This window comes from Glandiceps talaboti, chromosome 5 (genome assembly GCF_964340395.1).
Source record: "Glandiceps talaboti chromosome 5, keGlaTala1.1, whole genome shotgun sequence".
NCBI lineage: Eukaryota > Metazoa > Hemichordata > Enteropneusta > Spengelidae > Glandiceps > Glandiceps talaboti.
In genome coordinates this window covers 20991448-21008210 of record NC_135553.1, presented here as the reverse complement: position 1 = coordinate 21008210, position 16763 = coordinate 20991448, and the positions used below count along the sequence as shown (strand labels likewise).

Genomic DNA, 16763 nt, shown 5'->3' with positions numbered 1-16763 from the left:
CTGGGTAGTCATCACAAGATGTAGTCTTGCTGCTAGACGTTCGGGCTTTCATTCGATACTATAAGCGAACGAATTTCGCAGTGAGGGCTTGTCCTTGGATGATCCATCCTCGATAGCGATGTTCGGTCGTGTGTCGTATTGTATCGGAAGAACATCCAAGGTCTAGCAGATAGACTACACAAGATGTTGACAAGGCGCCGCCATCGTGAATACGTACACCAAAACGAGGCTCTTCAGTAAGGGATTATTGCGTAACTTACGCACCAGTTTTAAGACTGAGTGACCCCTTCTCATTCCCCTGACGCTCCTTGTAAATATGGAAGGCTCGGACTAACTAATGGTACCAGTGGGCCTAACCCGATTCAATATGTAAACTTACATGACAGGCTGTTGATTTGAAACGATCTTCAAAAAAACATCAACTCATCATTGATACTTGGCTCAATAAATATGTCGTGAATAGAACGTATTCAGTCTAGTTTCTGATGACATGTATTACAAATCATATATTGGCCAATTGAGGTAACACAACACCTGATGATACTCTGGTGAATTTGACATGTAGCCTTGAGTGTTGTATGTTGATAATAACGTGCTGCATTTACTAGATTTATCATTATAGTCCAGAATAGAAATAATAACTGAAAAGGTATCGACTTACTCTGAAAACTCATATTTCCAAATGGAAAGGACAGAATTACCACACACGTACCAAATCCATGAATGGTGAGCCCAGTAATAAAATAGATCAAGAAAAGACAATCTTATTTTTTCTGAAGGTGAAAGGTCGCGAGGTTCTCCTTTTAATTCACGAGTTCGCCTTCCAGATCTATCGGCTATGGCTGTCACAATCTTGGGGTCCGCCATTCTAATCTGGAATTAAAACCACAAACCAGAAATAGGGCGTGTCTGAACGTCGCAGTTATGATATAGAGAATGTGTAAGTAAGTAAGTAAGTAAGTAAGTAAGTAAGTAAGTAAGTAAGTAAGTAAGTAAGTAAGTAGGTAGGTAGGTAGGTAGGTAGGTAAGTGTGTGTGTGTGTATGTATGTATGTATGTATGTATGTATGTATGTCTGTATGTATGTATGTATGTATGTATGTATGTATGTATGTGTATGTGTATGTGTGTGTGCATGCATGCATGCATGCATAATCCGTAGCTATTTGAGGCCATCATTAAAACTCTTTCAAAATTTTCCAGAAAGGTTATTAACAAAAACTGTGTCGTTTTTTCTTGAAATCGTGAAATATTGAATAATTTGAACAATACATTTTTATATTCATTTTAGTGTTCAATGAGATGATCAAACAATTACATGTATTGAAGGGAAATATCCAGTCGTGTTGGTTTTGCTTATTCACACTGTCTCTGACGTTATCAGAACGAATAAAGCACACTTCTTCAAGTTACATCTGTTCTTCCCGTTTTTCCTTTTTCGCGTTTTCCCCTTTCAATATTATATGGCGCACAAACACTTTCTTTGAGTTTACCTACTACACCACAAAGAGGATATGGGAGGAGCATTGTCTCAAATTTTTTTAAAGAAATGATTCACATCCATTCCCGACAAACGGTTTGCAACAATTTTCTACAACATTCACATTTAGGGAATAAGCAAAATTAATATATATGAAGAGAGAACAGCAGCCAATGCATTATTATTTACAGAGTGTAATAGACACAGACTTCCATAGCCATAACTCAAATAGTTTCACACTTTCTAATTATGGGTTAAAATGTCGAGAATACATAATAATGTACTGAGAGTAAGCTTGGGGTATCAAAGACAATATTCTAGTACTCAATGGCATTACAAAATGAGTGGTGTTAAAATCTAAATGGACTTCTACATGTCTTTAGGCAAAATTAAAAAGGAAGTGTGTGTGTTTCCTATTACAAAGGCAAAGGCATGAAGATGTACATGGAAATATAAGTCAATTGTTACCATTTTACTTTTCTGCATAATCTTTAGGGTCACTGCTTTAAACGAGGGTCGGTCGAGGTATTGGAAACAAATGTAAACTGTTGTTTTATTAGGCCTTATTTAGGCCTTACCATGGGAGTGAAACACTCCCTCCCACACCTTTTCCATGAGTGATCATGGGGATTTTGTTCCTTTTCCAAATCAAAATTGTAGTGGACAGGGGGGCTGCTGCTGGCTATGTATCTCCAAGTATAGATTACAAGCCAACCTCTCCTTGCAAATTCGACATCTATTTGTAAAGAAATTTCTTTAAATGTATGGACAATGAAGTCGATTGCCACTGTCATTCTAATGTAGTGTATACTACATTTGCACATCTCCAGAATACGGGAAGTGGGAGAGTATACCATGGCCATGTAACCGTCACTGTACAAATATAAATCAGTGTAGCCTGTGGTGACGGATGATTTTTCTTTGAGAGTTTGAAGGGAAGAGGGCTGTGAAGAAAAAAAAATTGTACAAAAATATTTTCTCATCAGCCCCCCCCCCCCCCCTTCCGTAAATTCTGTTCGTTCCTTTAGTTCGCATTTTTGCGCGGAAATGCAATTCCTGGCAGATATGCTCTCTGTCTTAAATAGGTGAGACAACATTATCCATGTATTGGGGTAAAAAATTACAATACAACTACTTTATTAATTCAGGAAAATTTCATGAGACAGTTGCTCTCTCGGAACATGAGGCCAAATAAAAAAAGGCTATTTGCTTCCAGTTATCCGACCCCACCTAGTTTTTCACGCCGACCCTAACCTTGTTTTACGTATTTGAGAAAAATAATAATAAAATCGCAAAAATCGTGAAGTCTCGCAAGAAATAGTGGGTGCGGAAACTGACATCAACTTAAACAGACAATATAAAAACTTTTTTCCAATCTGCAATGGCTGTACATCTGATAGGAAGAAATAAACAACACAGAGACCATTTGAAAAACAATGAAAAACCTGAACTAGACACTCCCACATGAAAAAAATAATAAGAAATCTACCTACCCCACCTATTTTGAAATTGAATGTAATCGGAACCACACATTTTTTTTTTCTAATCACGATATGATCAGTGGAACTTTGGGTTGCTTCTTTCTGTCTGTGGGATGATTTAATTTGGACGTGCACGTATGAAGATAGCACACTCAAGCAAACACACTACTAGTATCAATCCAACAATATACACCGATGACAATTGACAGTCAAACCTGTCAGATGAACTGATCACGGTTGCTTTGTTGAATGGACACTGAGACACTGCCCCGCCCCCATGCTACATCCGAGTTGGACACAGAAGTATTTAAAAAAAGGGAAAAACGGAAAAAAGGAAATACGCATATAAAGTCAAGAATGTTATTTTCTCTATCTTCCTGATAAAGGAAATCAAACGTACAAACCAACAAACCATGTTTGGCAGTGTAGTTATATTTTTTCTTTCTGAATGAATGGCTGGCTGGCTGGCTGGCTGGATGGAAGGGTGTGTGTGTGCGTGCATGTGTGTGTGTGCGTTTGTATGTATGTATGTATGTATGTATGTATGTATGTATGTATGTATGTCTGTCTGTCTGTATGTGTATGTATGTATGTATGTATGTATGTATGTATGTATGTAATACATAGAGAATATGGTAACATAAATAAACTCACACACACACACACACACACACACACACACACACACTCTCTCTCTCTCTCTCTCTCTCTCTCTCTCTCTCTCTCTCTCTCTCTCTCTCTCTCTCTCTCTCTCTCAAAAGAGTTCTCTAATGATAACACCAGGGCACAAAATATACGCACGCATGTACATTTAAACACAAACACTAATATATATAATGATTATAAATGGATATTACAGTAATTATTTGTATGAACCTAATGGCATATAGTATTTTGTAATGTTATATATTAGATACACAAAACACACGGCTAAACAATCAGTTAGAATTAACATCTCAGTACATCTACCTACTCTGTATATTATGTCTGGGTAACAAACAACAACCGAATTCTCGTATAGATTGTTATACTTTTCATAGAGCTTTGCTATCGGATTTACGACCTGTGAATATGAAAGAATACATTACATACATTAAAATGTAGTAGACAAATATATTTATGATTTACTGGTGTATGTATGGAAAGTATTTCGTATCGATGGAAGAACAGGTCTTTAAGGTTAGTGTATGGTTGTGCTGACGAATCAAGCAAGAGCAACAAGTCGTATATTAGTGCGGGGGCATATGGCTGATTTTTTGGTTTCGTGTGAAATTCATGTTAATTTTTGCCAACATATCTCATTGTGTTCCCCATCATCTGAGCAATTAAAAAATATATGTTGGCAATTTTTATTTCAATATTAAGGGTAATTTTTGCAGCAATTTCATAAATGATGTAAAATCATGGTTTTTCTGTATATTGATGGCAAATTAAAATATGTGAACAGTACGATTGCTTTGTATCTGTATAAATGTACTTATGGGCATCCTGTAGACTATAAAACTTGGAGACTGTTGTATAATTTTGCATTTTATTCACAATATTAAATTCTGGCTTCTTTATTTGCATATTATTTGCATATTATGTATGATGCTTCCGGTTTATTTGATTTCCTGTATTGTTTTATGTTGCTGATTGCTATTCTTTCAAAAATGTATGCCAACCATGAATTGTTTCAGTTACTATGAATACTCTGGTTGGCTTAGGGAGCCTTCAGTATTTACGAGGGGGGCGGAGGAAATCACACATGGTCTGTTAAGAAAACATGACCCTCGACCCATTCTCCATTCGTAAAAAGTGACCCTCCCCTTTGTCCCATTGTGTAAAACATGACCCTCCACATGACAACTGCATATACTGATCGTTAATCAATATTCCCATTATGTGTATACATACAAATTAAATGATTTTGACTCTGTATTGGAAAGCAATATTTGGATATACTACCATTGCAGGAGTTATATAGAAACGCCTGTGATCAGAAAGGAAAAAGTCTACTTCTTATCACTATCAAACTGACAAATATTGGTACAAAAACAACCCCTCTGATGTAGGTTCATGCACATACATGTACTTGTCTGTGGTTCACGCGACTCTTTTATCAGTTTGTCTGTGTCTGTGAAAGTTTGTCATGTTGTAACATAACATAACATTCGAGTGTAAGCTTATATAATGCAACGTAATAGTCTGTCTGGTCCTAAAAATAAATTTTCAGTGTATAGATTATATGTTGAGTTTTGGGCGAAAAATCGCCAGCACACATGACAATACAACAATACAACACTTGCCCCTATATATATATATTGACTTTGCCCAAATTTCAGCGATAAACAATAATTTTCATTCAGATACGCACTCATGGTTTTCCTAACCCTATCATAGAGGGCGTTGATTTAAATTTTTTTCGCCAAATTTAAGAGATTTAGGCTGCCCTTACATATACATGTATCTACCAATTACTGTTGTTATCTTTACAATATACATTATGTTCTGACTGGTGCTATGGACATGGTCTTGTTGATAGGCATATTTGCATACATGTTTTGATATTTTTTTGCCTGACTAACCAAAACTGTTGTTATCTTTGCAAAACATACTGGCATTGTTGGCTGTTGCTAAGGCCATATCAATGGAAGTTGACTATAATCATGGATTTATGGGTTTTCAATGCCTAACCAATGGTTAAGAATAGTGCCTTTGGCCCAAATTTTATTTTTAGCCCCATAGACTAATTTTGAAGATAAATATTGCCAACATGTATTTTTTTATATGTGGTCCTATAATGAACGTAACCATATATGTTTCATAAAATTAACATGCATTTCACACGAAAACCCATATGCCAGTGCACTTTTACTGAAATATACATGTACTAAATAGTTTGGAATGGCATTAGAAGGACGTCCTAGGCTGGTGATAGACTATATAGCTGTGTGCTCACAAATTGTTATTTCATGATAATATTCTTTACGTTTACATCGTAGTGATACACAGGGTGCATGCGCTCTGTAAATTACACTACCTCTTTTGAATGATCTTTAATGTCGTAGAATATTTTCAATCCCAACTTCAGACATTCTTCAGTTGCCTCTTCTAAGGTTGGAATGTGTTCGTTAGGAAATTTATCTCTGAAACCAAGAAATTTAGCAGTTGTATTTCAGACTGTTTTGAGCCATCATCAACATCTTCATCATCTGTCACCACCACTACCACCTTCCTCCTCCTCTCCTCCTCCTCCTCCTCCTCATCATCATCATCATCACCATCATCATCATCATCATCATCATCATCATCATATGGAAAGCCGGTTGGGACCATCGTCGTCAACGCTACATTGCATAGAAAAAGCCTATCAAATTCGTCATCGTCATCGGCTGTTGTCGACGATAAAACTAGCTACACACGCCAATGTGGACCTTCATCGTCGTCGTCATCACCATCACCATGCATGCAAAAGTTTTCGTCATCGTTGGCAAAGTATGCGACATCGTTGATGCCTTTTAACAAGTCGTCATCGTCGATGGCCTAATATACGAAAAATAGCCTATATGCGACACCATCGATGTTGAAAAACGCACATGCGCAGAAGATGCCTTTTAACAAGTCGTCTTCGTCGACGGCCTAAATACTAAAAATAGCCTATATGCGACACCATCGATGTCGAAAAACGCACATGCGTAGAAGATGCCTTTTAAAAAAGTTGTTGTCGTTGGCAACTTTGCAACATCGTCGTTGGCCGAGGGCGACGATGACAACAAGAAGTCCATGCACCAATGGCACTCGGACAAAACAGCGTCAACAGCTAGCGCTGAGGACGTAAATGCAACACTTTTATCTTGTTTATTTCCGACTGTTTATACTCATAGCTTGTATTTTCAAAGAATCTAATCACAGGGTGGGTTGTATTCATGACTGACATTTCTAACCCCATACCTGGAACTCGGCAGGGTTCAGTATTTATCATGTCAAGTTGTCATAGTGTGTAGGGACATAAATTTAGCATGTCATTTTGAGACGTAGTCATTATAATCATTATGATATTTTGATGATCCCTTGGGTGTAGTTTTGGTTTTCCTACTTTTGTTTCACTAAAAATATTTTTCTCAAACAGGGCTACAAATAAAACGTAATATCAGACACACAAACATATTCCCACATTTAAAACTATCGGGTGAAATTAGAGAGCAAGAAAAAATCGTTTATTTTACTACACGTTTATTTACACTTAAAACGTTACGTATTTTATGGGTTTGTTTTTCATGGTAAGTATCGCCTAGTACCGGTGTTGGATAACGTTCTTAATTCCGTCACTAAATGACTAATTCCAGGCATTATCATGTAGGTATGCATACACACAATAGTATACAGTGTAACCAGCTACCGGCGGGTAAGCATGTAGTCAAAATTTACGTCAGGGGCGGGAGAGAAATAGTGGGGGGGGGGCATGAAAAAAATTGTGGGAACGAAGGGAGTACATGAAAATTCTAATTGTCTAAAGGTGACGTTTAATTTGGTTCAAATCAAGAGCAACATATTTCGTCCACCTCCCCCACCTATGAACCGTTAGAATTTCCATGTCCTCCCTTCGCACCCACAATTCTTTCATGCCCCTCCCTATTTCTCTCCCGCCCTTGCCGTACATTTTGACTACATCCTTACCCGCCGGTAGCTGGCTGCACTGTATACTATGTATACTATATTGTGTGTATGCATACCTACTGATAATGCCTGGAATTAGTCACTTAGTGACGGAATTCAGAACGTTATCCAACACCGGCACACGGCGATACTTACCATGAAAAACAAACCCATAAAAAACGTAACGCCTTAAGTGTATGTAGTAAATAAACGACGATTTTTTCTTGATCTCTAATTTCACCCGACAGTTTTAAATATGTGACTATGTTTGTGTGTCTGATATTATGTTTTATTTGTAGCCCTGTTTGAGAAAAATATTTTTAGCAACACAAGTAGGAAAACCAAAACTACACTCAAGGGATCATCAAAATATCATAATGATTATGATGACTTTGTCTCAAAATGACATGCTAAATTTATTTCCCTACACACTATGTCAACTTGACATGATAAATACTGAACACTGCCGAGTTCCAGGCATGGGGTTAGAAATGTCAGTCATGAATACAACCCAGATTCTTTGAAAATACAAGCTATGAGTATAAACAGCCGGAAATAAACAAGATAAAAGTGTTGCATTTACGTCCTCACGCTAGCTGTTGACGCTGTTTTGTCCGAGTGCCATTGGTGCATGCACTTCTTGTTGTCATCGTCGCCCTCGGCCAACGACGATGTTGCAAAGTTGCCAACGACGACAACTTTTTAAAAAAGGCATCTTCTACGCATGTGCGTTTTTCGACATCGATGGTGTCGCATATAGGCTATTTTTAGTATTTAGGCCGTCGACGAAGACGACTTGTTAAAAGGCATCTTCTGCGCATGTGCGTTTTTCAACATCGATGGTGTCGCATATAGGCTATTTTTCGTATATTAGGCCATCGACGATGACGACTTGTTAAAAGGCATCAACGATGATGTCGCATACTTGGCCAACGATGACGAAAACTTTTGCATGCATGGTGATGATGGTGATGACGACGACGATGAAGGTCCACATTGGCGTGTGTAGCTAGTTTTATCGTCGACAACAGCCGATGATGACGACGACTTTGATAGGCTTTTTCTATGCAATGTTGCGTTGACGACGATGGTCCCACCGGCTTCCCATATTATCATCATCATCATCATCGTCATCATCATCATCATCATCATCAACAACAACTGTTTCACGTTATTCAACTAACTTAGTATTTCAAGCATGGCCAAACGTATAGTTTGGTAATAATAACTTTTGATTGTTTATACTTTATTGGTTTGTAAGTTGGTTATATCTTGGACGTTCCGGTTTCAGCATATAATAACAAGACATACATTTGTTTGCAGAGGCCACCATGCTCGTGGGTGACCCCATGGTACATTCAACGTGTATTCGTCACCATAGTATGTTACCACCAATGTGTATTCATCACCTCAGTATGTGAACACATGATACATTCAATGTGTAATCCCCACCTTAGTATGTGACCACATGATACAATGTGTAAACCTCACCTTAGTCGATGACCATATGATATATTGAACCTCTTCAGTTCATCAAATAATAGCAATTTGAGCTCTCCACTGCCCCCTGTAGTCCGGTCAATGGACGAATCATGGAATATTACAGGAACACCGTCCTTGGTCAACCTGATATCAATTTCTACTCCATCGGCACCATTTGTTTTAGCCTGAAATGACAAGCTTTTGATTAAAATGGGAGCAATGGCAAAGAGATACGGGCAATAAACTTTTTTTTTCAAAGTATATATATTTTTATTGATATTTCAACGTGTTGCTTAATTTTTTGTCAGCTGACATATTATTAGCACCCGCTACGTTTCAGTTCTGCAATGTTGGTTGTTGGACAGTCAGTTCAAACAATTTGTAAGACTTCGACAGCTTTTAACAGAAGAAATGGAAGCTGATCTGAGTGTGGGAAAGTTATTACTTCTTCGCCTTATGTCACTCCACCAAGATATGGACTCGAATCTAAGACATCATATACGACAATAGAATTCAGAGAGTTAGTTGATCAAATATCAGAAGTTCTCATATACCCGTCAAGTGTTCTTATAATGGATTCTTAAAATGATTTTTTACCCATCAGTGATAATTATCAAATATTGCTGAGAAAGGGAATATGATTTTCAAATTGATGTTGAAAATGAACTCTTCTCGATTAAATTGTCGTAACTTAAAATTACCGAAATACATGGAAAAGGTATGTCTGTGAGTAACACCCAAATTTATCTCCATCCAATTCCATTTCTCCTAATGTATTTTACTTATTTCGTGCCGAGTATACATTTTATGTTTAAATTGCAATAATCAGATTCTTGTATCATAATTAATATCGGGTACAATTGAATTTTTTGTAAGGGAATGGATTCCTTTATCACAGTCTGGAATCTATTTTGACACTCAATTCCTATGAAAGAATGTCGCGATAAAAACAGCGCCAATAGTGGGTAGCGCATCAATACATTTTGTCTTTATGTTCAGGCAAAATATAAAAAAAATACTTGTTTTCGATAACACGACTTCAGGAAATAGGGTAGGTCGGAATTTTACTTTATTTTAGTTTGATTAAAAAATAGCCCCAATGGCGTTATAACACAATTGTACAGTTTTTATTTTAAAAAGATTTACCCACATGCTGATCCATGCAAGATATAGGTTTCATTTACTGAATGATTATCCAGTTGCCTATCAGCCCTGTTGTTATCTTTTGCAATATACATCATCATATGGTGTTGGTGGTCAAACATTTTTGAATGTTTATTCACTTGTTTATTAGTCCAGTGTTTTCTTTGCAATATACACAGTTATTTGACTGTTGCAAGGGACTTGGTCTGTTGCTACGGATATTTGCATAAATTGTTTGAATGTTTAATCACTTGTCTTAAAGTTAAAGAACATCTGTAGAATAACATGCCTAGAAACATCTCATCAAAATTCGGCCCCCATCAACCAAGGACTTTTAGATACAAGTTTTTGACCAAACTTCATATTTTTTAAACTTAATTTGCATGTTACTGATAAGATTATTGTATGCTTAACAGTTCTTCATCTACTCATCACCAATTTCATCCCATTAAATTTTACCCCAATCTGCTCAGCAGTTTTGGGATTAAAGATTTTTTTACCAAAAACACATTTTTATAACTAATTTGCATATTACTCACATGATTATCATGTCATGAACAAATCTTAATCTAAACACCCCTAAAGCTTTCCTAACAGACAAATCAGACAAATCTACAAATCTCAGTTTTGGAATTGATATTTTTTTTTAAATGACATTTTTTACCCAAATCACACTCCAATGACGCGATTTCAACTTTTAAATGTTTATCCAGCTGCCTATGAATCCCGACATAGCATATGCAAATTCTATCAAGTTTTTTTTATACTTTTCCGCCATCTGTCAAAACTTATTATGCTAAATTGAAATCTACTAATATCTTATACTATACGTACCCTATACACGCTTCTGATTTTCATGTCTTGTCAAGAACTGTGGTTGGTCTTCCTAATGACCTTGGGCCAATACACTTTACAAAGTATGTCATCACTTTGTGACATACAGTATACACTGCAGGCAATTTCTGAATGTCCATTCATTCCTATAGTTACCTTTGTCATATACTACCCCCTATTTGACTGTTGTTATGGTCTAATGGCCCAAACTAAACAATTTGCCCACGTAACACTAATAGGCAAGTGCTTGCCAAACTTTCAAGGCAGTCTTTGGTATATTTGTAACAAATGTCATTATAATTCAAAAAAAATTTTTAAATTATTTTTGTGTGGAAACAGAACATTGAACATAGGTCGCAAAACACAGAACAGAGAATGTAAAAGGATTAACCCAGAACACAGAATGTTACATTGAATGTAGAATTGGAACGTCAAAGGCATGTTTAACCCGTTCCCGTAATTTACATGAACTTGATGTTGAAAATCTGACTGGATCGAGTGTAAAACAAAAAGATAAGAAACTCTGTCTTCATGGCCCCTTTTTTTTAGAGCATGTTATCGGAAACACACAATTAATTCGCCTTATACAACTGCGGAAAATGAGATCTTAAGATTAAAACCTAAAATTCGAACAGAATTAAAAAGCTAAACTTTACGAGTTTTAGGTAGACTAAGTCGTCTTTTGCTAAAATGTAAAGAATTCACTTACTTCTCTGATCGCAGCTATTGAGTTTTCTGGAGCATTAAACCTCCCCCCTCTGTGACCAACGACGAGAACTTTATCTGGTGGCAGAACCTTGTCAACTACGGAACGATCAACCGGAGGAATCCGTACAGAATGAATGATAGCAATGGCAACGAGTATAGTAGCAATACCCGTGAAAAGGGGTCTGGTGCTGGACGATGGCCATACCAAGTGGGCTATAAAATAACTTACTAGGAATACCACAAAAAGGTCGGTCGTGGCCGATGCAAATATGGAATGGACGGGAAGATATGTCTCGGTTGCCATTTTTACATTAGGGAACGGTCAGTTTTTACGGCGGGGGGGGGGTGGGGGGGTGGCAAATAAATCCACTTCCCCGCCTGAAACATATTATGCTTATTTAATACTTAACTAATACTATATGCGCGTAAACATATCATATCATATCAAATTACAGTTAGGAAAGGCTAATAGTGTGTGAATAATTTCATGGTCCAGAGTGTCCATCACAAAGTCCGAGTTCTTTGCAGAGTTCATGCGTCTGATCTCCATATCTTATCAACAACTCTGATCAAGGGCTTGAGGCAACAATTCTGGTGTCTATAACAATATTGAATAACGCCGTGAATATAGACAACATCAACAAGTTCCGTCAAATTCTTGTTTATCATTATATTCAGTATCTTGAATCGTTAATTAATATATAATTATAATACGCAGAGAAATACATATATTTAACTCGATCGAATCGCGCTGGATACAAATAGAATATACGGGACACTGCTGTGGAGTGTACCGATTGAATAGCACCCCCAACGGTCGTAGAATTTACTTCTCCGTCTTGTCGCGCGATCGCGAGATCGAATGATTCGAATCTTGGAATTTGAAAATTCAACCTCCACGAGCTCAGCATTTCCTCAATTTGCTCAATTTGCTCATTTGCTAAAAAAGAAGGGGTAGGACACTTTGATCAGGGGCATGAGGCAACAATTCTGGTGAAACTCGAAAATGATAATGATGTCATACAGGTAATAAGTTAGCTATGAGTCACATTTACATACTTACTTCGTTATTTATAGTATATTTTAATAAACTCATTAAACACGTCTACACATATTTGTTATTTAGGGTATAGGACCAGAAATGGAATGATTAAAACTAGTATATGTATGTACTTGTACACTTTCTGGTCTTTTAAAAAAATGAAACATTTTTTTATAATAATCGCAGAAAAAAAAGTTTATATAAATATGGAAGACTCCAAAAAAGAATAGAGCAAAAAGAAAGTATATGTATATGTTATTTGCCAAATACGCGAAAATATTTGCTGCGAGAGATAATTTGTTCTGGTAATAACCGCGAGCCGAAGGCGAGCGGTTATTACCAGAACAAATTATCTCGAGTAGCAAATATTTCGCGTATTTGGCAAATAACATACTTATACGTCACCTGCCACAGTGAAAATCGGTAATAAAGCAATTTCTAGGAGAGTACGTCTTACTTCCGCATTATTTGTGTCTGCGAAGTGATTCACATATACGTTTAACAATTGTGATGCGGTTTGTTTTGTTGTCTGTTTATCCAATCAAACGTCTGAATTATTTGACCTTTGTTTACAAGTTCACTCACACTTGCAAATTCATCCACGCTATCGCTACAATGATCACCATGCTATATTTGTTTCAATACGGCATCCCCGGTCCAGCCCAGAATGACCGTTTTCGTTATTTTATTTCGAACAATAACAATAACAACATCAAATGATGGGATTATATATACTATGTGCAGTTTGTGTACTAACAACTATTGCTTGTGACATGTCGAAAAGTCTGTTTTTAGGATACTGATTACCAGATCACGCTCCGGTACGTGGTGAGTAATATAAGTTTACCAACGTCGTAACGATAAATATAACGAATATACATACTAAAATTGTGTAATTTCTAACTCTAAGTTTGTTCAAATTTACAAAATGTAACACATTTGAATATGGAAATACCTATTTATCTCGTGGGTTTTTTTATACAGTGGGTTAAGTTTATATTTGGGTGTTCACTTTCCGAAAATTTGATGTCCTCGGATCATGGACAAATCCCGGGACAAATATTCCGAACTGGCTTCGTAAATAACAACATTATTAATAAATCTAAATCTAATAGTAACAATAAACACCAATGTAAGAAGTAACGTGAAATAACGTTGTTCTTGTATTCCGATCCCTACTTATTATTAGCTTCAAAGGATTGGGTTGATGGTTGGATGTTAATGTTGAACACGCCGCCGCTAATAGTTGTACCGGCGAATAAACCACCCAGCTGTTGATGTCCTGTATTTGGGTTCGGCGTCGAATACGTCGTCGTAGTACTAGTAGCTACAGATGCACTTGAAACTCCAGTGTCTGTCTGAAAAATAATTGTGATCACATAATATTACAATCTTCATTTACCAGGAGCTTTTATTTTAAATATATTGTATATTAATGTTGTGTTCAGACTTACGATATGCTTTTGAAAAAATAACCACGTTCACAGTCAGTACTGAATAAACACATTTGTAAGTCCATCGCACGCTAGAACAAAGCAAAATAACTGTTGTATTAGTTTGAACATTACCTGATTGTTTTGTCGACTTAGGATCATGGACATACTTTCTTGCTGTCTCATACTCGCTTTGGAATAGGTGTTGATACTTTGAATGTTGCGATGTCCACTCAGCTGGGCAACTTGTGTAGGAGGGACACCGGCGTGACATAGATCGGTTATTGCTCCTTTTCTGGCTGCGTGGTTCGTCAATTTTCCCGACAGTCCGGCCTTTTCTTTCATATTTTTCTTGATACTTCCAAGACTTCTTTCCCCCAGTCGCGACACTTTAAACCAGTACTTTGGACTGTTATCATTAGCGGCGATGTAGAAGGGAGATGAGTCAGATAGTGTTTTGGGTGGTCTTCGGTCACGGAAACGTTTATATGCTGCTACGGGGCATCTAGCATTTCCCGTGGCGAACATCTTTGGTTTAAACGCACGCTCCTGAAGTGGTGCACCGGTACGTGTTTTCGTTAACCTTTCCTCAAACTGTAGAAACTCTTTTCCACAAGTTGTCGTTTGTAGTGTTACATCACCCCACATCATGTCATAATGTTCTGTCACGCCGCGTAGACCAAAATGTTTCGTATTGTTCAGCCAGACCGTATTTAACAATGCTCGGGGATTCTGTACACCAAGCAACCCCTTTTCATACAACACGGTTTCGTCGTCGGCAGAAAAGGCAATGCTTGCGTTAGGTTTTCGACCCTTTCCTTCCTTCTTCAACATTTTTCTCTTTGCTGCGAGTACGTTTCTTGATGTTGTAAATTCGTCATCCAATACGATACTTCTGCCGTAGTTATTCAGCCTGAGATGACGATCGACAGAGCGCTGGAAACTCGACAGCGTATCTGGCTCAAATTCGCTCCCATCTTTTTTGACGATATTCTTATAAAATCTTTGCAGATATTGATCCAAAATACTCGGTGGAATTTCTTCAAGGGGCTTCGTTTCGTCGTACCGATCGTGTATATAACTTTGGAATCGACGTACATCGTAGTTAGTTTTCTTCACTGTGTTTTTGTTTTGTTGTCCGCTGATGAATTCGCTGATTTCTTCGGCATCAAAACTGAACTTCTGCTGTAAAATTTCATTTTGTTGTACACATGTAATGTCGATGTCGCTGATATCATCTTCATTCTCTGACGGAATGTCCAAACACTTTACCTTGAAATCAGGCATAATACCTGTTGCTCTCATGCGAGCCATGACTCAATTTTAGTTTTGTACGAAGTTGTATGTCAACAAATGTCGTCTGCTAGCTACGTTAGACCGATGTAGTTGACGTATAGTACGTGACCATGACAACAAACCACGAACTGTCAAATTTTTAGTAAAAATATCCCTACTATCAATTTACATAACAACAAATCAAACATGCTATTGTATTTATTTATTTATTTATTTATTTATTTATTTATTTATGTATTTATTTGTCTAATCTAAGAATATAATTAGTGTTTTCTAAACTAGGAATTAGCACTATTTTGTTTGTTTATGGAAGAACTACTTTTGATCAGGTGATACAACAAGCAAAAATACGGCTGTTGGTGAAAAATACGCCTGTGTATCTGCAGGGCTCTCGACCAATCAGAATGCGAGATTGGTCACAGGTGACGTATAAGGATAGATATCAGTCAAGTCGATCGCCATATAAGGAATTAGTCATGAATATTAAGTAGTACGTTCTACTCTTCATTTTAACCAATCAGCGTCACAGAAAGTTTGGGTCATAGGTTATGCAAATAGGCGCGCTTACTTTTGTTTTTCTTATCGTCTGCTGAACCAGAGCAAAACCACAACAAAGTTTTAATCACGATGCCGAAAGTCATCATCAGAAACGTAATTGCTGTGGGAATGCACCATTATTCGGGGGAACTAACGCCAGGGAGAGGATACAACATCATCCATGAATTGAATAACGTGCATGATCCGAATGCTTGCGGTATCGTCGAGAATGGAATGGAACAACATCCAAAAGTACTCGGCCATTTGAAGAGAGACGCTGCTCAGTTACTATCAAAAGTGATTGATGCACGTCTAGCTTCAAATGGACGGTATTATTTGAAGCCAAAGGGCCGTTGTTTCTTCCATTCTCGGCGGTATGGTAAAGTTCAGATGTGTACGGCCGGCTTCATGGTGAAGACAGAGGACGTCACTCGGGCAAAGGACATAGTCCTGAACCAGGGTTTTCCTGTCTTGTTCCCCTAGACACCAAACCAAATCAAAACGGCCCTTTTCAGGGCCACACATCCTCCAAAAAGAGAACTACCGTAATCAATGCGTGATGTGTGTGTGTGTGTGTGTAGAAATGTGAATTACATGGTTTCATGGTGTTATGAAAGCTGTTCTGTGCACATTCACAAAATGTTAACTTAGTGTAGAGTTCGAAGTTTGAATTTTGATTTTAATACATCA

The 16763-nt window shown here is 37.3% G+C and overlaps 1 protein-coding gene across 1 annotated transcript; it reads right to left on the bottom strand.

Annotated features, from left to right (window-relative positions):
* Positions 1-5973: 5973 nt before the first annotated feature.
* Positions 5974-12069, bottom strand: LOC144435481 (glycerophosphodiester phosphodiesterase 1-like). The gene is made up of 3 exons (XM_078124075.1): positions 11767-12069; positions 9090-9265; positions 5974-6088 (listed from the first exon to the last, which is right to left on the bottom strand). The coding sequence occupies exons 1-3, from the start codon at positions 12067-12069 to the stop codon at positions 5974-5976; spliced, it is 594 nt and encodes a 197-aa protein (XP_077980201.1).
* Between the last annotated feature and the right edge of the window lie 4694 nt (positions 12070-16763).